The sequence below is a fragment of the Pteronotus mesoamericanus genome, unplaced genomic scaffold (assembly GCF_021234165.1).
Source record: "Pteronotus mesoamericanus isolate MK-2021 breed Mesoamerican mustached bat unplaced genomic scaffold, CSHL_Meso_final contig_657, whole genome shotgun sequence".
Classification (NCBI taxonomy): Eukaryota; Metazoa; Chordata; class Mammalia; order Chiroptera; family Mormoopidae; genus Pteronotus; species Pteronotus mesoamericanus.
This window is the reverse complement of record NW_026555229.1, coordinates 5,025,312-5,049,336: the sequence shown is the minus strand read 5'-3', so window position 1 is coordinate 5,049,336 and position 24,025 is coordinate 5,025,312. Positions and strand designations below refer to the sequence as shown.

General features: G+C 35.4%; 1 protein-coding gene across 4 annotated transcripts in view; it reads right to left on the bottom strand.

Moving 5' to 3' along the window:
- Positions 1-24,025, bottom strand: part of BTRC (beta-transducin repeat containing E3 ubiquitin protein ligase) — a 175,488-nt gene that overhangs the window by 101,548 nt on the left and 49,915 nt on the right. For 3 of the 4 annotated variants that reach the window (XM_054581387.1, XM_054581388.1, XM_054581389.1), the window contains one exon: positions 15,625-15,732. The exons of the other annotated variant lie outside the window; for it this stretch is intronic. In XM_054581387.1, the coding sequence (XP_054437362.1) occupies positions 15,625-15,732 (108 nt within the window). The remainder of the gene's footprint in view (positions 1-15,624; positions 15,733-24,025) is intronic. 4 annotated transcript variants of the gene reach the window in all.

The window sequence follows — 24,025 nt, the reverse complement described above, 5'->3', positions numbered from 1 at the left end:
ACTCACAGTACTAGTCCTCACCCCCTAGAATTATACAGGGTGGGGCAAAAATAGGTTTACAGTTGTTCACATAGAAAATGATACAATAATAAATAATACAAGAATAAACTGTTTCACGTACTCACAAATGTAAATATACTTTTGCCCACCCCATACATGCTTACTGCCTAGTATATGTGCCCTAAATAAATATCCAATAAATAACTATAAGCTCCTTGAGGACAGGGTGTGAATCTTAATTTATGTCCAGTACTATGTACAGTATCTGGTACACACAAAAAGTACTCTACAAATGAATTAAATACGTAGTTGTGAATGGCAATATTATTTGTAAAGCTTTAAATCTACAAGGTGCCAAAATGCAGTTTCTAAATCCATAAAATGCCCTTAAAGCCAATCTAAACAGTGCATATCAAATATTTTAGTCATTTCAATTAAAGCTATTTGTACAAGAAACCTAAGTAGCTCAGTCTTGCAATAAAAAAACTGGCCTACAAGATACTGAAATAGTCAAATGTATATTTTATTTTAATAATGATAATATAGAAGAGATTAAAACTTTTTTATACTTTATATTCCCCTCATATGACAAGATTGAAAGAGATCATTTTAAATGCTCAAAAAAAATTAGCATTGTTCTATTACTGACGTAGTATTATATGCACAGATAAATGTTTTATAAAGCAAGCAATTATACATATGTATTTTTCTGTTAAGGTCTATTTTTTACAAGTTAGAATGCCTAGAGTTAAACTGAATCAAAATATAGTTCATGCTGAGTTCTCCTCAGTGTATTTGCTTTTAAAATACACTTGCTTTTAAAGTTGTAAAGAATTATATTTTTATGTTTTACAAAAATCATTAAATTGTGACTAACAGGTTCTTTTTTTCAGAAAAAGAAGAAAATCAACTACTTCAAAGGATTTCAAACTTACCCATATTTGTGGTAAAGTTAATTTTTAAATGATTGATTAGATTTGTTACACTTGCTCTGATACTTCTATAATTAAAATAATTTTTCTATAACAATTTCTTAAAATTTTAGGTAAGCATAATTATAGCAAACAACTATATTTGTTTGCTATATATTGTTATAGCAAACAAAACAACCATGATCCATTGACTCAGTACATTTAGATTTGTTTTCACCAATTAAATTAGAGGTTAGAAGTTTTTAATTCAGTTGATTATTGGCAACTTAATACTTCATAAAAACACTATGCCTAATAAAATATATCTTAATTTTTAATGGAGAAATTAATCACATTCTTTCTTCTTAAATTTAGAATTACAAAAATACATTCTGGGACCTTTTGAACTAAAGTGGATGGGGTTAGACTGAGGTCACACTAGATCAGATGACTGCATTCTTTCTTCCCCGGAGACCATTCAGTAGTTCCATAGGCTGCCATTAGATAGCAGCACAGTACACGCCATCAGTCATCTCCCACACTCTCTGGTTAAGGCTGGAATTATCTGAGAGAGAGAGAGAGAGAGAGAGAGAGAGAGAGACACACACACACACACACACACACACACACACACACACACACACACACACACAGATTCTAATTCAATTAGTGCAGTCGGCAACTCCAGAAAAGAGTAATTCAATTAGTGCATTGTGGAGCTCTACAATATCTCTAAGCAGATGTTCACCATCTTCAGGAACTGGAGCTAGGTTTAAAATACCTGTACCACTCAGATATGCCACTACATTATGTCATTTGTCAAGGTGCTTACATATGCTTTTCTGGCTTCAAAGAAAAGGTGAAGAAACAAGCCCAGGCTAAGTTACTAGAGATTTTTCTATCACCTACACCAAAGAAGAATATGCCATTTTAGGCTGCAGTAATTAAATTACATAACTCAAATTATGTTCAACACAAAATGTATCTATCACTATATTCTAAACTATTAACACACTTTTGCAGCACTGCCTGCCCTATGCATGCTATGCATGCCCTATTGTAATGAGGACACTGTCAAGGTGGAATGCATTCACAAGAAAGGACAACCAGAATGATAGCCCACCACCACCACCAAAATAAGAGATTATGAAGATGGCAGGAATGATTATTGATGTTTTCCAAAGAAACACTAACCAGAACCAGGAATATTCACCCTGGGGACAGAAAATATGCTTATAAGCAACATGACAGCTATCCTCAAATATACAAAAAATAATAATTATTATTATTTTATATTTCTACAAAAGGCAGAATTAAAATCCATAGGTTAACAAAAAGTTTGACTCTGATGGAAAACTTTCTAAAAGAACCAACTGTGAAGAAGAAAACAAGATGTCTCAAGGAGTTCAGTTTGCCAAAAATGGCAGTATCAAGCAGAAATCAGATGATCCCCCAACCCCCAGCAAAGAATACTTCATAAAGAACTCCCGTGTGTGACTAGATGGCTTTCAAGTCCCTTCCAATGCTAAAACTCTATGGTTCTATGAATACACTGATTTTTGCTCATGAGGCAAGCCTGGACTTTAATAAAGCTAATCATTATTATGGAGGTATGGCTATATAAAACCACGGGCTATAAAGGCATTTTCACAGTAATTGATGTATTAATAATACACCAGGGGAAGAAGAAATTTTGTAGTTTCTGTGTATTAAGATTTAGGAGATTCCATAAGGGTACGTATGTCTAAGCTTATTTTTTTAGATAAGCACTTGCACTTTTATTCTTCCAAGACTAAAAAGAATGGTTTGTTTTTACTCATTCTCAGAAAATCAGCCAATGAGGAATCAATTTCTAGAATGATTTTTGAATACTCCCCCACTGAGTCAAGACAGTGGGTTCTCATAGCTTAAATGCAAATCTGTATCAATATTTATGCTTTAAAAATACAGAGCAATACTTAAGGCAACAGTAACTAATTTTCTATATCCCTCCCTTTGGTCTTGCTTTCCATACACTGTATTTTGTAAATAAGAACATAATTATGGATACAAGGGGGCAGGACATTATTTTACAAATACTGTCTCCTCTCTTTCCAGCATAACCTCAAAGCAGGGAACTAAGAAATGTCAGGAAAGATTACCAAGATTTTTCCAGTGCATTTCACTATGTATTCATGACAGAGAATAGCTCCTGCCTTTCACATTTGCAAAGGGAGAGGGCTAAGCTAAATAGTTGTCCTTCAAAACCATCAATAAAAGTTAATTCAAGTACTTTTAACACAAACTCCTACTTTTTCATACTTGAGAAGAATGGCAAAAGGTCATCCTCACTTGAAACTTTACTTGCAAAGTTTTGTCCCAAATGGATTAAGCACATATCTAACAACAGTGCTGCTTTCTTAGGAAAATAAAACTTTTTAAATATAAAATATTTGTTGTTTTAAGATGTATGCAACTTAAATAGCACTAGAAAACTCATTCTATTACTAGAAAATATTTCCCAAGAAATCTATGGCTTGGCTTTTTCAATGAAGATTTTCTATTCATGTGCCATTAAGCGATAGTAATACAAACATAATGGTTCTTCCATATTACCTATTCATCAACCTTTTTACCATAAACACAAATTTTGCACATTTTTAAAAAGTTATTTTTTTGCCAAAATGTTTAGTTTTTCATGATGAACCACTTGCCAAAGACACTGGGTACTTAGAGCAGCAAATAACATTGCTGGGTCAATGTTGATTTGACAGCAATACTGCCAAAGAGCAGGCTATCAGGTTAACAAACTATGTCACTAGGCCTTCCTAACCTCCTGCCTCCACAAAAACAGAACCAGAACCTAAGCTGATTCTTCCTTACAACATGGTGTTCCATAAACTCCAATAACAATGTACTAACCCAATTTTGGTCTCCTTTTGCCCACACCTCACAGCCTGCATTTATGTTCCAGTGTTAAGTTTATTTGGCTCCATCAGCACCACTTCTCTTTAACATTGTCCCTTTTCATGCATTTAAGGCAACTACTTCCAACCCTATCAATGAAAGCAGACAAATGGGGGAGAAAGGAATGAACTGCAAACACCTCAAACAAGAAAGGTTGCTTAAAAAACCAAGTGTCACATTCTGACAGTTCAATATTTCATAGCCAATACAAGGAATGTGCAACGACACTGCAACTTTAAATCTTTTCCTTCTATGTCAGTCTCCCTTTCTCTCATTGTAATGCCAAAGGGAACAGCAATCAGAGTGGAGATGTTCAACGTGATAGAGGTCAGGACACCATCGGATCAACGTACCAGAAACACGACCTTGTTTATTTTTTTTCCACAGTATTATTGTTTACAGGGTGCTTTGCTCATGTACCTTGTGGTTCTTAGCTAAAAGATGAAATTACAGCCCAGGATGAAGCGCTCAGGCACACATCCAATTTGTGTTTCCATCTCAGAAAACAAAAAGCTTCTAAGGCCCTCAGGCTGCCATTCAAACTTGGAGGCTGACATTTTTAACAGCATGAACCAGAGACTGGCAGAGAGAATGATCTAATGCATTTCTGACTTGTCAATCAAAGATCTCACCTCTGCTGTCTTGTAAACAGTTGGAGGCCATCTAACTACATTCATAAACCTAGGGAGAGCTTACTGCCAGCTGGGGTGCTGGAGCCACAAGCTCCGGCTTCTATTCACCAAAATCATGATTTAGTTTTATAATCTCACTGTAAATAGTCCATAGGCACATTTCCAGGACTACTGGGATAGAACCATAGTAGGGAATACAAAAGAGATTTTGGTCAAATATGGCATTATTTTCAGGCTGCTGGAATCCTGTAACCAGTTTATCCTCATTTTACCAATTCCCCCCAAAGGACTACACTTTGCTGCAACTGAAGTGCTAAAAAAAATTAATGACCTACCAATTTGAAAATCTGGGGGAAATACACTAATAGTTTAATAAAATCTTCCCTTGTATTTTATTATCAGGAAAGAAATGGGCACTCCCCAAAATATGGCGCATGCAAAGGGTAGAAACTGCAATAAACAATAGCAACTGTATTTTAGTAAAACTAATGATGCTCCTTCTTTCAAATATAAAGCTTCCTGTGTTCATGTCCAAAGCTCTGTATTCACTAGTTTGAAATAGTGCAATATATATTTGTGTGTATATAAAACATGAAAACAAAATGAGTACTTATCCCTCTACACTTTCCTTTCTGTTTATGACCTTTAACACACACATACAAAGAAGACCAAATCAGGCTAAGACTTGAACTTGTTGCTAAAGGATCATATATGAAAATGAATATATTCTTTTTTTATGTCAATTTTACCAGGCACCGAATCCAATTTAATGCATACCAAGCTACAAATACTAGATCTGCAACAAAGGTCTCAAAGATTTAAATGATACACCCGAGAACTTTAAAAAGCAGATGACAGATAATGCAGCAGGGGGAAGATACACTGAAAATCCTGTTTCATGATGATGTACTATATCCTAGGCCCAAATAACTACTTCAAAATATACTAGACTAGGTCTCCAGAGGACTGGGCCAGAGAATGTAGAAAAGCTTAAAGCTACTCAACATCACTCCCAGGAAAAACAAAACTCATGAGTATAGCCTCCCAACCAGTAAAGTATTAAATTCTTAGAGGCCTGTGCAGCTAAATAAGAGATTGGTCTTCCCCCCTGCCCAGTGAGGTCATCATTAAATAACATGGGTTCTCTCTTCATGAAAAATGACCCCAAAAAGAGCTTCCTAAATGCTGCCATCTACCAAGATTCCAAATCTTAACAGTCCACATAAAATACCAAGTCTTGAAACTAACACAAGGACAGCAAGACAATAAAACACTACAACTTAAAGCAGAACAATAGAAAAAGAAGGTACAAATGGTTGTGGCAGTCCCCAAACAGCCAACAGTGATTCCTAAATAGCACAGAAAGAACTCCAGTGGTATTATGGCATCTACTCAACACAAAGATGGCAATAACAAGAAGTTAATTTCCAAATATAAAGAAAGTGATATGTACCTATCCAGAAGATACGTTCGTCTTAAATGCCCACAGCAAGAATTTGTCTGATAAGGACAGTGCATCCACAGAGGCTCCCATCACCCTTAGAGTTTTCATCAATTCCATTTTTCCAGGCTGTGCTCCTTACACTGGGGCAACCCCAGATCCCTGAGGTACCTGTACTCTCTCCCATCTGCAATTAGGGGTCATGTTGAAGTTAGGGCAATTAGAAAAATCCAGTGTTACTCCACAGAAGCAAAAACAATAAACCTTCTTTGCAGCATGAAGAGTTTAATTTTTCAGATTAATCATAAAAAATACAAAAATTTTAAGGAAATCTGGTCATCTCACAATGATATGATTTAGTTTACTTGAAACATTCGATAATGTTGCACACTACGCCTATAAATAAACTCTACCTGCATTACAGATACGTCAAAATATTTAGCAACAATCTATTATTACAAAACTCAAGAAATAAAGAGTATTTAAGTAACCAAGTAGCCATCTTAAAACACAAGTAAGTACAAATTATATCATTTCTCCAAGATAGACTACTGTATTTCCAGGATAATGCAGCAAATTCAGATCATCTCTACTTTTCTTGGTGAAATATATATATATAAGAGTTGGAAGGCTAGAAGCTGAACACTAAATTTAAATGTTAGTTGAAACGTTTTAAAATCCATAATTATACTTTCTTTTTAAGAAGCAATCTTCAATATATTTCCAATATTTTGCACATGTACCTTAATTTTCTACCTAAAGGGTCGTCACTTTCAGTGTGCCTAATGATTTCCATCTTTTCTCTAGACTGTTGTTTATCACTACTATCATCTTTTTAATTTTCTCACTATCTACTCTTTTATAGAATAAGAGTAAAATGCAATAAAATAGTCAAATAATTGCACAAACACACTGCTGTGAAGATAAAGATGTTGACATCATTGAAACTGAACTGTTAGCTGGCTTGCAGTGCCACTATTTAATAGCTTGAAACGTGTATTTGTTCATCAACAAGAGTCCAAATTCACATACAAATCCAGTTCACAGGGATCATTATGGTATGAGCTGCATGTAAGCCAAATGTATGACATTTGAGGTCTCAGCATGGTTTTGTTTTTCCATGTAAGTGTGTTTAAGTATGACTTCTTTCTGAATACAGACACATTTGTGTGCATATATGTGCAGGTAATACCAACAATCCAATGTTTTCTCTCCTCTCACCCCATATATGCTATTCAATGGTTTCCTTCAAAATATCTAAGTCCATTCAAACATTCAGTTATTCAGCAAAAATTCATAGAGCACATATTCTATATTAAGCACTGTACTTGACACTGGAAATACAAAATGATTAAAATATAGTCCTACTCTCAAGAAATGCACAGTCTGGTGAGGGAAGAATCACAGTATGTTATCAGTGATCTTACAAAGGTATCTACAGCGTGCCCTGGTACAGATGCTCTGGCTAGGTTAAGGGGAGTGACAAGATCAGTGTGGGCTTTTCTTCTACAGGTAAAACAACTTAGGCTGAACCGTGGAGATTAAAAATCAGCCAGGTAGATAAAGGTGGGAGGCAGGGTGTCGGGGAGGATAGGTTTGTTTAGTAGGGTTCTCCAGGGAGGGAGAACAGGATATGCAAAGGCATAATTCATGAGAGAACATGGCACCTAAGGAGAACTGCAAATTTGAAATGGCTAATTACATGAGAGGGATTGGCAGTAAGTCGCTCAGTTACATGAGTGGTAAACCAAGTTTAAACTTTGTTCAGTTTGCAAACATGAGCAACTGGCCACGAGATAAAGAGTGACCAAAACCAATGTAACCAGCCAATAAATAAATTTGGACAAGCATATACAGTAGTCCTCCCTTATGCGCAGGGGATATGTTCCAAGACTCCAATGGATATATGAAACTGCAGATGTTGGCAAACCGTATATATACCATGTTTGTCCTATACATACATAACTACAATAAAGGTCAATTTAGGTTACGCACAGTAAGAGATGAACAATAATAACTAATAATAAAATAGATTATTATAATAAACTGTAATAAAAGTTACGTGAATGTGGTCTCTTGCTTTCTCTCTCAAAATATCTGGAATTTTCCATTTAATATTTTCAGACTACAGTTGACCATGGGTCACTAAAACCACAGAAAGCAAAACCAAAGATAAACGGGGATTAGCACAGTTGAAATTCAGAAAGTATTAGTACCAATAAAATAGTAATGTCTGGAAGGACATTTAAAATATTTCCTTCTTCTAATACTCTGTATTTTCTACAATTAGTACTGTTTAATTTTTATATTTTATTAAAATATGGTAATAAAAATATTAAAACAAAACTATACCGGGTTATATCTCTATGTGTACATGCATGCATGGGTGGGTAGGTCATTCCAGATTGAAGGAAACTAACATATTGATAATTACCATAAAGTGAACAGATTATGGGTGATACTTGTTTATATTTTATCAAATAATTTACATATTTCATAATAAACAATTAGTTTTATAAGCAGAAGAAAATGTGGGGTATTTTCCCCCGACTAAAAACATTTTGATTTGTCTCTATATTCAAACTCCTAAAGTGAGGAGTATAGGTGGGATAAACCAGGGTCAAATGTCAACTCGTGTTAACAAAAAAGAACTAAATTTTTTATTACATAGAAATTGTGCTGTGATTATTCATATACAACAGGGGGGCTCATCAGTTAGGGCTTAATATGCGTTCCTGTCATGGATAACTTTCTTTATGGTATTGTTTTGTAATAAGATTTGAATGTTAATTTATACTCAATGTGATAATCCATATTCCCCTAAAACCTCAAATATAAAGTGAAGTCTTATGTACATACATACATATATTTTGAATAATGCTTAATTTTCCTAGTATTGTTCCATTTTACTACTTTACTTAGTAGATGGTAAGATTCAGTAGACTTCTAAATATTCTTTAACAATAAAACACGTTATATCTCCTGACATTTACCTTCAACAAGTTTAACCTTTGACAAGGGACCCTGGCTAATATTAAACTACTTTATGGTTCATTTAGCTCAAGATTTCCCTAAAACTACTATCTATACCTGACACATAAAATATATTAAGGTCATATAATTTACTTATATACTTATTGTTAGAATTTCTCTACCCTTTCAATCTCTAAAGAAAATAAAGGATCTTAATTACTCAGTTATTTTTAAGCACTTTTTTTCCCTCTGCTAATCATTGTCATTTAATTATTATAGATTATAAGATCACCACTTGCTAAAGACGAGTGAATGATTAAAAAAAAAAATACATCTACTGTTAATAAAGAGAAATTCTCTTAACCACCCATACACTTTCCAGGACAAACCAATGAAATGATGAAGGTGAAAATATGTATAAGCTAAACATATCCTCATAGAATCTACTTAAACAATATTTTCAGCATCTTCTATGTCACTAGTTTAAAATGTGTGGTTTGAAACATCAATAATCAGTTAAACTGTCCCAATGTTGCCATTTCTGAGTTACTGAGAAAATCCAACAAATTCAACAACCTACGGCTCTTCCTTTTCTATTGTCACAGAATTTTGACTACATAAAATGTTTCAAACTTACTAAAGGAATGCAATAATTTCAGGGGAGGTAAAATACCTTAAAGCCAGTACTAAGTCACTTCCTTAAAAACATTTGGCAATATTAGTAAAAAATAAAGTATTCCTACTGGGCTACCTACTTTAACGAATTCCTTAATGATCTCTTTTAAAGTTAAAAATACACTTACTCTATGACCCACAATTCCACTCTTAGGTATTTACCCAAGAGAAATAAAAACGTGTGTCCAAAAGACTTATACAAACTGTATAAAGTAGCTTTTTCCATAGTAGAGGAAAATGTAAACAATCTAAATATCTAGCCATAGATGAACAGGTAAACAAATTGTGATATATCAATGCAATGGAAGATAGTCAGCAATAACAAGGAATTACTGATAAACACTACAAAATGGATAAATCTTACAAACATTATGTTGAGCAAAAGAATACGAACATAAAAGAATGCGTAGTATATGACCTCCTTTAACTGAAGTCCAAGGACAGGCAAAACTAATCTTTGGTGACAAATCAGAACAGTAATTGCAAACGAGGAATTGCATGGGGGTACAGAGGAATCTTCTCAGATTGTGAAAATGTTCTGTACCTTGAGAATGAGGTTACACAAATGTGTACATTTGTCAAACTCATCCAGAGTACACTTAGGATCTGTGTATTTCACTGTATATAAATTTTATTTTACATAAACAAAAATCTAAATAATAAAATAAAACCCAAACTAGAAAGATGCAAATGTACTAAGATTGTTGTAATTGTAGTAGTGGAAACAGAAAGACTTAGATTTAAATCCTGTATTGGCCACTTAGTCAGCCAGCAGCTCTGAGCACCTGAGCACACTGAACCTGACAGAACAAATCTTGGAATAATAGAATAAAAATAGCATGTAAGCCCATTTCTTCCATTTTTGCTACATAGGTATAATGGATCTCTCTGAAGATGAGTAAAAAAATAAATAAATAAACATTCATACTTTCAGCAATGTTAGGAAAAGCAAAATTTTTCATCAATACCTGGCCCAAAGTAGGTTTCCCTGTGATATAGAAATGGGCTGTAAGGTATGAAAAATATTAAGACTTTACTTAGTAGGCTACTGTTTTATACCTGGCTGAAAATCAGTATTTGCTGAAAGCTTCTCAACTTAGTCTTCTGCACATTCTTCTAATAATCTAAAACCCAATAATCTACCAGGCACTGTTCTATGGACCTAATATATAAATCAACTAATTTAATCCTAACAACTCTGTAAGAGATCCTATTTCCAGCCCCATTTTACTAATAAGAAAACTGAGGTTTAGAAAGGTCAAGCACTTGCCCAAGATCGTATCTAAATAGAGCCAGGCTCCAGTCTCAAGCAGTCTGGTCTGGGTCCATGCTCTTAATCACGGTGCCATACACCGGCCTTTGGGCTGCTTTTCTAAGCATTTCTTTTCTGCCTGTACCACACAATCTCACTCCTGCAATATAATTCAAGGACCAAATGCTCAAATTTATTTCTGAATTTTCCAGTAAAATCTCTAAATCAACTTTTCTTCAAATATACTCTAGAAGAAGCAACTTATAAGGGGACTCAACAAATTTTTAAAAATAAACATGTTAATTTTAGATTAAGACCAAATAGAGACGACCCTGAAAGTGATGGTGAATTTATTCAGAATTCTTCCTTCTGACCTTAGATTCAAGATAGCTATAAACCAAATGAAAATTTGAATTCTTGTTCGTATCTGGGTTCCAAGTCAGATGATTTTAACTAGTAAAATTTTTTTTAAATCCTAACCTGAGGATATGTTTATTAATTTTAGAGAGAAAAAGGGAGAGAGAGAAACATCGATCAGTTACCCACCCCCTCAACTCTCCCCTACCACATGCCCCAACTAGGGACTGAACAGCAACCTAGGTAGGTGCCCAGACTAGGGATCAAACCCATTACCTTTTGGTATACAGAGTGACGCTCCAACTGAGTCACCCGGCCAGGATGGACTTGTACAATTTTCAATTACATATGATAATCTTTACTATTTATTTAATACAATTCAAATCATCAGTATTTATTGAGCCCCAACTACTAAAAAGTACTCTATAGAGAACTGCAGAGGTCAGTGGGTAAGTGTAAGAATTCTGCTTTAAAGGCATTTTCTAGCACATTTCTCATTATTACACTAGAATGTATTAACTGCCTGTGGTCTATAGAATTCCCATTCCAACATTCCAAGGTGGGAAGAGGCATTGGGTCGCAATGTAGTAGTGTCTCACTGTGGTCTTAATTTGCATTTCCCTGATGACTAAAAATAGAGAGCATCTTTTCATATGCTTATTTTCCATTTGCGTATTTTTTGGTAATGTATCCTTTCAATTTTTTTTTTTTGCCTATTAATTGCCCATTATTTTATTGAGTAGTTTATCTTATTATGTTCTTTACATATTCTGAATACGTCTTTTTTCAGAAATGTATTTTACAAATGTTTTCTCCCAGTCAGTGCCTTATCTGTTCATTTTCTCAAGTGTCTTCTGAAAAGCAAAGTTTTCAATTGTATTAAGTCCAACTTATCATTGATTAAAGGTTCATGTTTTGGGGGTTTTATCAAAGAAATCTTTTGTCTAATCCAAGGCCATAATTTGATTTTTTCCTTCCTCACTTTCTTCTGTTAGTTTTAAAATTTTAGCTCATATTTACAACTATGATCCAGCTTGAGTTAATATTTTTATACATAATGTAGTGTCAACAGTCTAGGGTCATTATTTTGCATTTAGATGACCAATTGTTTCAGCACGATTTGTTGAGAAGACTGAGAACAATGTATTTTAACATAGCAGAGTACAGTAAGTCCAGTGAGATGATTTCATATTGTATACTGCAACTAATCTTTTAGCAATTAGGAATACCTGAAAAGGGCATTAAAATACCTCTCCCTTTTCAAACTATCTATGTGAGGCTAGATATTCTGCATATATTTCAACCAAAACACATTACAACAGACTGAATGCAGAAACAGAAATGAGAATTCAGCTGTCTTTTATTAATCCAGACATTAAAGAGATTCATAAAAATGTAATTCAATTCCAGTCTTATTTTTAAAAAGTTATTTTTCATAAAAATATTTTATTTGCATGAACATGTAATGTGTTTATTACAGCTATTTTAAATAAATTAATAGATTAATATTTAATTTTTTCTCATAATTTTGAATATAGTAAAATATCGACAGATATAATCAACATGAACAGAAGCACTTTGAGGTCCTCAATAATTTTTTAAAAATCATCATCTGAGAACATGATCATTGATTTTTTTTTAGAGAGAGGGGAAGAGAGAGAAGGAGAGAAACATTTATGTAAGAAACACCAATTGGCTGCATCTCACACGCGCCCAGGCCTGGAACCAAACCTACAACCCAGGCATGTGCACCAATTGGGAATCAACCCATGATCCCTCAGTTTATGGGACAACAGACCAACCAACTGAGCCATACTGGCCAGGGCAGCATCTTCAATAATTTTAAGAATGCAAAGGTATTCTGGGACTAAACAAAACTACCACCACCTCTCTCTCCAATTATAGCTAGAGTAATGAATCTAAATGCACATATAATACGTCAAACTTGTGTTTAAATCCTTTTGACAGCTCTCTACTCTCTTAGCATCAAGACTAATCCTGCATGATCAAGAATCCCCATTCTCCTCATTCTCTGATACAAGTCTTTTTTCAATAGAGTCCTTAAATGCACCAACCTCCATCCGTCCACAGGGCCTTTGCACTGTCTTTTCCTTAGGCCTCACTAATTCCTATGCAAACACTGATCAACTGATCTTCCTTACCCCCCACGCTCAGGTAAGATCAGGTTCCTCTTTAATATGTTCTTATGGCTCCCTGCACATTTCCTTCATAGATTTATCAGTTTGGGAGATAATACTTTTGGGATTATGTGACTTATTACCTTTCTCATAGTAAAATATAAATATAATAATCCCATATATAAAACTATTAAATAAAATTTTGCCTATGTGTGGCAGTATTTTTCCAAGATCAATAGTTTTCATCAGATCCTCAAAGGAGTACATAACCTATGTGTAGTGAAAAATTAACCTTACCCCAAATGAGTTCTGGCCTTTGCCCTTGGCTACTGGGAGGTGAAATCTAGGCCTGTAAGTTCTTACCTAACAGGAGTGCCTTTGTTTGCCTAGGGTCTTTGGCCACCAGACAAATGTGATTCAGGATGGCGGCTTTGTGCCACAGTTTAGCAGTTCCAATACTGAGAGGAAATGGAGACTAAAAGCATTAGTGTGATTGACAGGAAGGGCTAGAGACTAAAGGTCAGTATGTGGGCACTTTGTAATTGAGTTCCAATAAAAACTCTGGACACCAAAGTCTTGGGTCAGTTTCCCTGGTTGGCAATATCCTATGTATTGTCACATACTGTGATGCAAAAGCAGTAATGCCATCGATGACTACATGGGGAGAGGATGACAGAAAGTTCTACATTTGGACCCCTTCAGATTTTGCTCTGTGTCTCTTCCTTTGGCTAATTTTAACCTGTGCCCTCTTCATGCAATAAAATATGAATATAATAGCTTTCAGTGAATTCCATGAGTCTTTTCTGGTGAATTATCGAACCTGAGGGTGGTCGTGGAGACTCCTAAACTTGCAACTGGTTTTTCAAGTGAGGGCAGTCTGGTAGGGACTATTCTAACAGACTGCAGTTTGGTTAAACTCATTGCAAGCCAAAAAAAAAAAAAAAAACCAAACAAACAACAAAACCGGTTAAAAACCAATAAGCTAGATCATGAGTTCCTTGAAAGTAGAAACTTTTTCAATACAATACATAGTAAAAAATACAAGATATATGAAACAAATTGATATTCTCAGGATATCAATATTCTCTAACAATAACAGCAATGATGCTAATGATGATGAAGATGATAAAAACACCAACCATGTACTGCATGTCCTTACTACAGTCTCCCTTTACATGAGGAACATGAGGATTAAATGACTTGCTCAAGATCATACCACTCGTGACAGATAATATGTAAGCCCTGACTTAACTAATTTTAACGTCTACACACTTTACTATATTGTACCTCGTAATACAAGCAAAGGAAACTTAATATTATATTTTGCAAAGGACAAATAGAAATATTCAGCATTATCATCACTAAAACAGTATCATTAAAAACTATCAACTCTTAGCACTGTTCAGGAATGTGGAATACTTAAGTTCCCTTCTTTTAACTAAGGCTTAGTCATAGCATTCTGATGCTTACTACTTGTCTTTGAAATTCTTCTAAATAAAATGTAAGTTTATAGGTTAAAAATAAACTTAAAAACTAATTTCCTGTGTATTGCTATCAAATGGTGAACAGAAATTCCAAATACCTGAGGTGGATAGATAATAATTCTGCCAAAAAAACCCCAAACCACCAAATACTTTCCGTTGATTTGTGATCAGTGGAACAAATGGCCTCGAGGAAAGGCTGAGGAGAAGTAAAATCTGTTGGTCCATACAAGAGCAGCTTGACTGTCTTAAGCTGAATACTGAACTCAAAGGTCTGAAGGGCCTCTCTACCTTGACACTAGACCTGTTAATCAAGATATAATTTAACACAGTTCTTACCTCTCAAAAAAGATTTTATACATATAAACCAGGAGACACTCTGACAGAGCACTTTTTATTTTTAGTGATCATAAGAAAAACATAAGAAGGTATTTGAGTAACTGGCTGTAAGTGATTAATTAAATTAATTGGCTTTATGTAGGTCCAGAGCAAACATTACATATTGAATGCTATTTGTTGAGATTACTTTAAAATTTATTATCATACTTCTACTAGATATGAAAACCAACTGTCAAGTTGTGTGGTCTCAATTTTGGCAAACCAATCATGATAATAAAAATGTTTTAAGAGTGGATAAGTCTGGATCTACATTAGAAATTAATCATTAAAGGAGTACTGAGTGATGTGATATACGGACAATGTGAAAGAAAAAAGATGAACATAAGTAAAGCATGGAAAAGGAGGGACACACTCATGAATTAGAGACACACACTAAATAAAGCCCGCAAATAACAAACGCACAGAGACAGAGAAAGTACCTGGAAAGCTGTGAGTGCGCCAGTCCCTGGGTTATACAGGCATCGCAGCGAAGGCATGCTGTCCGCCAGGCTGGAGCAGCCCAGCCACAGAGACCTGGGCATAGAGCACTGCAGAGAGAGGACAACTATGAGATGGGACAGCATGAGACAGGATGGTACAGATTACAGGAATTTTCAAGGCTTGGCTGAATGCAATATTGCCATTGTAGCTGACCTTTATGATAGAAGTATCTTCAAGAAGCATACTACTCATTAGTTCTAATCCCAGAGACAGACTCAAAAGGGGCGCTAATACCCAAAAAGCAAGGGGAAAAATGTAAGTCAAAGACTAAACACTTAGTAAAAAATTTTGTCCCTGTTCTTCTATGTACGTATGAGTCTAAAAGAAATCCACTTCTTAACCCAATTAATCATTTTTTTCCTTTATGCACCTCAACTCATCTCCCATAAATTCACCACAGGGTGAAAAGGTGCAGACTAAGCAGAAAAAGAAATAGTTCATATTAGCATATTGATATTATGAATGGTAAATTAGAAAACAAAATGCCACAGGAAAGTTAAAGTATTTTTTTTAAAAGGTAGGAAGAAGGGAAAGTATTATACCCCTACAGCTTTGACAGCAACTAACTCTGCACAGTTTGCATGTTTTATGTATCTTGTTAGTCTGCCATTCATTAACCAAAATGCATAGTTACCATAGCAGCTGCTTCTTCATCTTCCAGATGGATTAAAGGGGAGGGGGGAGGGCAAGAAACAACCCAAACAGAAGGGAAAACAGTACCAAAGAAGGAGAAAAAGGGGGAGAAAAAAAGAGAAAAAGAAAGAGAACCCCAAATGCTGCTGGTATTAAGACCTTCTAAGCAAAAAAAAAAAAAAAAAAGAAAAAGAAAGAAAAAAGAAAAAGCATGTGTGAATGTATACACATATAGTGTATTCAGTAGCAAAATAAGGTAGAATATGTGATTTCTAGTAATATTGACTAAACAATGTTAGTGTTATTGCTCCTATAGCTTTATAAAACACTTTATCTTTTAGAAGCAGTTTTATATTCTTCAAGTTTCCCTAAAAGTATCCCAGGCTGAAGTTTTGTTCATCAGCTTGGGTACTATTACAGCCTAATAATACTAAAAAAATTAAATACCTGATAATAGCACATATAAAAAACAGGAATACATGTTTTAAAATACAGCAGTCAATGCACATAATACTAAACTTTATAAGCTTGGAAATATTAACTGTCATTATGGGACTTTCCTCTTAAAATACTCTAGTTGTAAGAATTAATATTAGGAAACAAAATATAGTGTTCATTGCTCACACTATCTGTAACTGATATAAGAATAGTAAGGACACCAAAAAATGATCTGGTCTACACCCCTGCTTTCAGATCATTATTTCGTCATTTTATAGTTACTGTGATTGATGCCCAGGAAAAATTAAGTATTTATCTATGATGATGAATTTAGAAAGTAGAGAAGTAGGAACTAGAATCCTGGCCTATTACTTAGGGAAGAACTCTTCCTCCTGACTTCATCCATCCCTAAGTATAAAGCGGAGACATCAGATGTCAAAGAAGGGTATCTGCTAAAGATATCACTGGATTAACATACCAGCCAAAACAGCTGAATCACTTTGAACTCCTACAACAATCTTGTAACTGTTTACTGTTTCCAACATTTCTTCACCTCAAGCTACGATCCATTTTACAAACAGCAGCTAAATAGAGTAATTGTGTTCACTCTGTTATCATGTCAGTCTCATCAATAATTCATAATGGCTCCCTGTATCTACCGTATGAAATCCAAGCACTCTATTAATCTGACCTTTCCCTTCCTACATTAACTCACCTTCTCTGTGCTTCTAACTGGCCTAGCACTCTAGCTAGAGATTAAACATTTCTAAGTAATATTTTAGTCATTTATTCAACAAGTATTTATTGAATATCTTCTTTGTGCTGGGCATTGTTCTAGGCACCAGGGATAGACCAGTGAACAAAAAAGACTAAAATTCTTTACATTCAAGTGACATTCTGTCAACCTTAAATTCTTTTATGTTTAAAATGTTTAATGTTGTTAGTGAGTTTCTCTCATTGCTAATAAGAGACAATGTACACATTATTAAGCAACTGGTTCTGTGTGCTGGATGGAAGAAAGTATCATTCTGAAAGAGAAAATGTATTTGAGAAAAGTGGAAGAGGAAGAAGGATATATAAAAAGGGAGAATGAAAATACAGAAGAGGAAAAAGGAAATAATGGAAGAAAACTGAATAGGTACTGGAAGATAGCTAGTCACTTCTCTCCACCCCCTTCTCAAGTGGATGATGGCTCAAACACTTTCAGCCACACTAAAGCCACTTGCATGTTCTCCTCTTTTTTATTAAAATATGCATATTTACTTGTATTTGTGAATGGTCCTTTGTAAGTTTTAAGTCATTCCTCTTTTAAATGTTTGTCTCCTTAATTTTATATGAGATCCTGTGTTATTTTTGCAGTATGAATAATACTTGCTTTACTTATCATCTGACTTTCCTTATTGTAACTCATTCTAATCTTCCTCCTCATTCACACATCCCTATCTTCCATCAAAACTCCTAACAACTAAGAATTTGAAAGGGCTTACCCCATCCCCTTAAACTAAAATTTCAAATTAAAATTATAATCGTTAATGAGCCACATACACCCAGGAAAGCCACTAGATATACTGGTGTGATTTCTAAAATGGCATTAACTTGTAAATACCACACAGAGGATGCATTCCCGATTATTACAAGACAATTGGTGTGGGTATGAAAACTGCACTTGAATATAGTCAGATCTGCACATTACCATAAGGTTTTACATATTATAGCTCAATTTAATAACCAATTTTCAAATTGGTTTGTATTGTTAACAATTAATCTTACCCATACTGGTAAATGCCACTTAAAGACACCGAGGAAAAAATATAATTACAAAATTAATGGAATAAGCTATAACTTCTACTTCTTTTTCCCTTCTAAATTCACATTTATGAGCATTTTCTACAGAAGGGAAAAAAATTAAAGGAAATTTGGACAAAAAGTAACAGAGTAGAAAGGATTGCCATTTGGGTTACTATCTTCATGTATGCTAAATACTGGGTGGGGCAAAAGTAAGTTTACCGTTGCTCATATGGAAAATAACATAATAGTGAATAAAGAAATATATAAGAATAAACTCTGTGCTTCAAATACAACTGTAAACCTACTTTGCCCCACCCTGTGTTTCAGGGCCATCCTGAATGTTCAATTTCTGAAAAAGATGTAAAACTTTTTCTGTCCTTCAAAACTTACTAGATAATCTCCTTTAAAATACCCAAAAGCACACACAGTTTTCTACTTAAACTTTGGGCTGCAAGTTTGTTTCTCCCTGCAAATTATATTTAAATTTCTAAGGTTTTCTTTATGATCTTAAAAAAGTATTTTAAATTTAAAAAGCAGGTTCTAAACTAAGCTGCAATCCATCGACTACATTCCCATGTTTAAATATTTAACTTTTACTAACTGTTAAAGAACTTGTGAATTCTTTACATGTTTCTTCTATGCAATCTCAAAAGCTGCCACAAAGTATGGATCATACATGTACCTCCAGCCTACAGAAATCCAGCCATACACAACACATATTGGCTTCTTCAGCTCATTTCCCATTTAACTTTACCCAATTAACTCTCCTTTGGAAAACCAAAGAAAGTTGAAGACTGTAATAATGTATTACATCTGAAGTTTGTTATCTAAATGAACAAGTTTACCCAGCTTTTAAAAAAGCATACACAGCATTCTTTTAAAAAATTCTGGAACTTGTTTTCTGCTACTTGAAAGAATTAGAGAAGGAGACTGAAATGTTGCAACAAAGGTCTTCCCATGCTCCAAGGAGAATAGGCTGTGGTCTGTCCAGAAAGTATCCAGCCATGTACTATGAAAAATAAAGGCATTTATTGAAGATACAAGAAACACTGTACATAGGACAAGGATACTGCAAGTCTCCTTCAAAGTTGGCACCTTTGACTCTCACACAGTTCTCCTAATTGCCATCAGCTCCCCCACAATATTTTCCCGAATCTCATCGACTGTCTGCAGTCTCTTTCATTTCAAAGGCAGTTTTAGTTTTGGGAAAAGCAAGATGTCACAGGGTGCCAAATCTGGGCTGTAGGGGGGCTGAATCACCTGGGTGATTTGACATTTCCTCAAGAAATTCTGCAGGAGATATGATGCATGAGCAGGTGTGTTGTCATGATGAAGCTGCTAATCACCTGTTGCCCACAGCTGTGGCCTTCTGAATCATCTAAATAGTTTCCAGAGGAATGTTCAAGCTTAATGCAAAATTTGATGCAGATTCGTTGCACTATTCACTCAATTTGAATGCAAATGCGATGGCCACACAGTACACATGGCCACTCAATGGCATCTAAGTCCCCCACTGACTAGTATAGTGAAGTCATCATTGTTCGTGCATGAGCATTCCAGTCCACGCTCCTTGGCTGCCAGGTTATATCAATGTCACGCAAACTGTTCTCACTATATTAAAATGGTTGGACTTTTTCCAGACAGACCTTATGTAGTACTAGTGCCTATCAGGTTCAAGCACATAGATTCATTTACAAAGAACATTAAAATCCTTGACTTCTCCCCACTGCTCGGCAGGCAGGAAAGAAGTCACAGATTCTCTTCACTGATACAGGCCCCTGCAGGCAAAGGGCTGGCCTCAGCATTTACTGTATGAAAGCTGAATGACAAAATCTCTTAAACCGAGGTCCCTGTTGGTCAACTTCTAGGAGTAACAGAAGCTATAATAATCAACAATAAAAAGATTGCTGCATTGAGAGTTTATGTGTCCTTAAGCCATGGAATAGAAGAATTCCCCTTTCACTACTATATCAACTAAAAAATTCAGGCCAAGAGAACTACAGTATTCCATGAACCATGTACTGCATCCCAACTTTACCTATACAAATTCAATGACTGCCTCTTAAGAATCCCAATTTAGTTCACGTACATCAAAAATGAAACTCCCACCTGTCATATAGGATAATCGTATCTGCCTAGCTTTATTGCACAGGTTGTGGTACAATTAAAATCAGAGATTTGAAAATTTCAAACACAAAATTAAAAATACCAAGTGTCATCATTACTAAGAGCAGGCTTCCATGAACATCACATGCATTACAAAATGTTCTGGGACGCCACTGTGAACTGCAGACCATGGAATCAATAAACCCATCCATCAATCAAAATTATTTTTTCTTCTTAAAAAATTCTTATTGAATTTATTGGGGTGACATTGATTAATAACATTATATAGACTTCAAGTGTACAATTCTATAATGCATTATCTGCATATTGTACTGTGTGTTCAAGACCCAAAGTCAAGTCTCCTTCCATCACCACGTATTGCCCCTTTACCCTCTTCCACCTCCCCGCACCACCTTTCACCGATCAAACTTACTGTTCATTACCAGAGCGGACACAGGTAGAATACAAAGACAGAACCAAAATTCATCAGGCATACAAGTTTTTGCCATATATTGTGTGAGATTTTTAAAATACATTTCATTTAATCATTACAACCCTGTCAGAGTTATTAGTATTTTCACTTTAGTAGGAGAGTAAATTCAAGATCAGAAAAGTTACAGTGACTAAATGACGATGGCAAAAATAAGACCCCAATGTATTTGTCTTTCAAAATCCATAGACTCGTCATTACAAAGACCTGTTCTCAATTAGTTTACACTCTATTTTAGGGAGATAAATTAACTAAAACAGTAACTACAAAGAAAAGTACTAAACTGTGTTAGACGATAGCTGCTATAAAAATTTAGTTAAAATTTTCAGTTTTTTGAAAAGTTCAGACATTGGCTTTTAATTTTATTGTAGAATTTGTTGTTATTGTATATAATTAAATATGTATTTACCTCCTCTACCAGACTGTATTCCTCAGAAATCAGAGTCATATCTTACCTTTTTTATAATCTCCAATATCTGCCCTGGCTGGTGTGGCTCAGTGGATTGAGTGCTAGTCTAAGAACTAAAAGGTCTCTGGTTCGATTCCCAGTCAGGGCACATGTCTGGGTTGTGGGCCAGGTCTCCAGTTGGGGACATGTGAGAAGCAACTGATTGTTTCTGTTGCACATTGATGTTCCTCTCCCTCTTTTTCTCCCTCCCTTCCCCCCTCTCTGAAAATAAATAAAATCTTAAAAAAAAAATAAATGGAATGAAATCTCCAGTATCTGGTCATAGTAGATGCTCAATAAATGTGTGCTTAAAGGTGAGAGATCAATGAGAACTACATTTCAAAGAGAAGAATTTCTTTGTTTATGGAATAGTGAAAAAACTGATAAAACAGCATTGGTTACTTTATTGATGACTAGATTGGAGGGAACATATGATGGACAAAGATTTCACAATTCATTATCTTACTCACTTGTAAGACAATCTAGTAAGGTAAGTAAGATCCAAAGGGGTTAAACAAATTACTAAAATTTGATGGGTAATACCAAGTGGTAACGATGGGATTCAAAGGTAGATTTTCTGATGACCTACGATAAAGCCACATAAAAATGGCAATTAAAAAGTCAAACAATGGAGTGACCTCATTTATTAAGAAATATGGAGCCAAAGGTGGTTTAGGGGCACTGGATTAACTGCAGAAACTAAGGAAAAGGCATCCCACCCAAGAGGCTGTTGTAATCATCAAAGTGATGGCCATGGAGAAGACAAGTGTACATCAAAAGAAGGACCAACAGGACTTAATGAGTGACTGCAAAGGAAGGAGGATTAGTCAGAAATAATTCTAATATTTCAAACCTGAATGACTAGAAGAATGGTGGTAGCACTGACAGACACAGGTAAAGTGAAAACTACCTGTGTGTGGGGGGGAGGGGTAGACTAGATAAGCTCAGAAACCACAAATTTGACATAATAATAAATTTCTAGTATGTGAGTAAAAATATGGCATGAAAGCTTGGGTATAAACCTGTAAGGATTATATAGATGTGAGGAATCATGGGCTCCTAAAAGTGGTAATGCATTAGGTTAAAAGCATTTCTGGTGGGGGGCAGGGAGGCTAGTGAGGGCCCTGACTGGCTCTCAGTTGGTTGGAGCATCATCCCATGCACCAAAAGGTTGCGGGTTCAATTCCTGGTCAGGCCACATACACAGGTTGCAGGTCCATCTCCGGTTAGGATTTATACAATAGGCAACCGATCAATCTTTCTCTCACATTGATGTTTCTCTCTCCCTCTCTCTCTCCCCCAAATCAATAAACATACCCTCAGGTCAGGATTTTAAAAATATACTAGGGAGGTTTTGTTTTTTAAAGTAAAATTTAATTGATTCCTCTTCCTTTATCTCCTTTCCTACCTGAACAATTCAGTTCTACAGCCACTAAATGAATGTAGACTATGTAGGCATCAAGCTGAATGGCAGAAGTAGCTACAGTCTGGTAGTGTGAGAAAAGACATCCTTGAAGATGGAAAGGCCTGATACACAGTTTCAGAGTCCAGGTAGGAAAAAGGGGAAAAAATCTGCATGTGAGGGTGGCCTGGTATGGAGTGCAACAACCCCCGTGGAGTGAGGAAGGCTTCTACCTGGGGGACTAGAGTGGTTGTGAGCAAGTCAATGGAGGGCACCCATGTGAGAGGGCAGAGAGCAGTGCAGGAAGTCAGAATAGTGAGGGACAGAAGACATTCATTCGGGGTGGAGGGAGAGTAGCCCGGCACTGAGTTTCAGACCCAGTGGCTCAGCATAGAGTTTCAGGCCCAATGGGGAAACGATGGTGGAAGGGGTAGCCCAGCGCAGTCAGAAATCAAAAGGATGAGGAAAGAAAGCATCCGTGCAGAGTATGAGGTGGGAAATGAAAAGAGATCTGTATCAGCAACAGGAAATGAGTTATACAGGAGGATTAAATAAAGGAGTAAATCAAACATTGATGATAATGAGCAAGTTTTATCATAATCAGAGAAAAGAGTTACAAATACAGAAAGGAAGAAAACTAGAATGAATACTATGCAGCTGAACTAAAACTGAAGGTACTGTTGTGAACTGTAAGCTTACTCTGTGTGTGTGTGTGTGTGTGTGTGTGTGTGTGTGTGTACACAAGGAGAGGGAGAGAGAGAAATCTCTAGGTAAATGATGTACACACATACATACAAATACCTCTATCAACAAGATGACCTGGTAACAGTAGTGCCCTAATAGCTATGAGTACATTTAATGATTCAAAATCACTCTCCAGAGTGTGCCAAAGTGAAAGGCTCTCACAAAGTCAAAACAAATAATAATAATAACAGATTATAAGAGTGGCAAGCAAACTCTAACATGTCCCCTCCAATGATCCCCATCTCCTGGTGTAATCCCACCCCCTTGCTTCTAGGTTATATAAAATTGTAA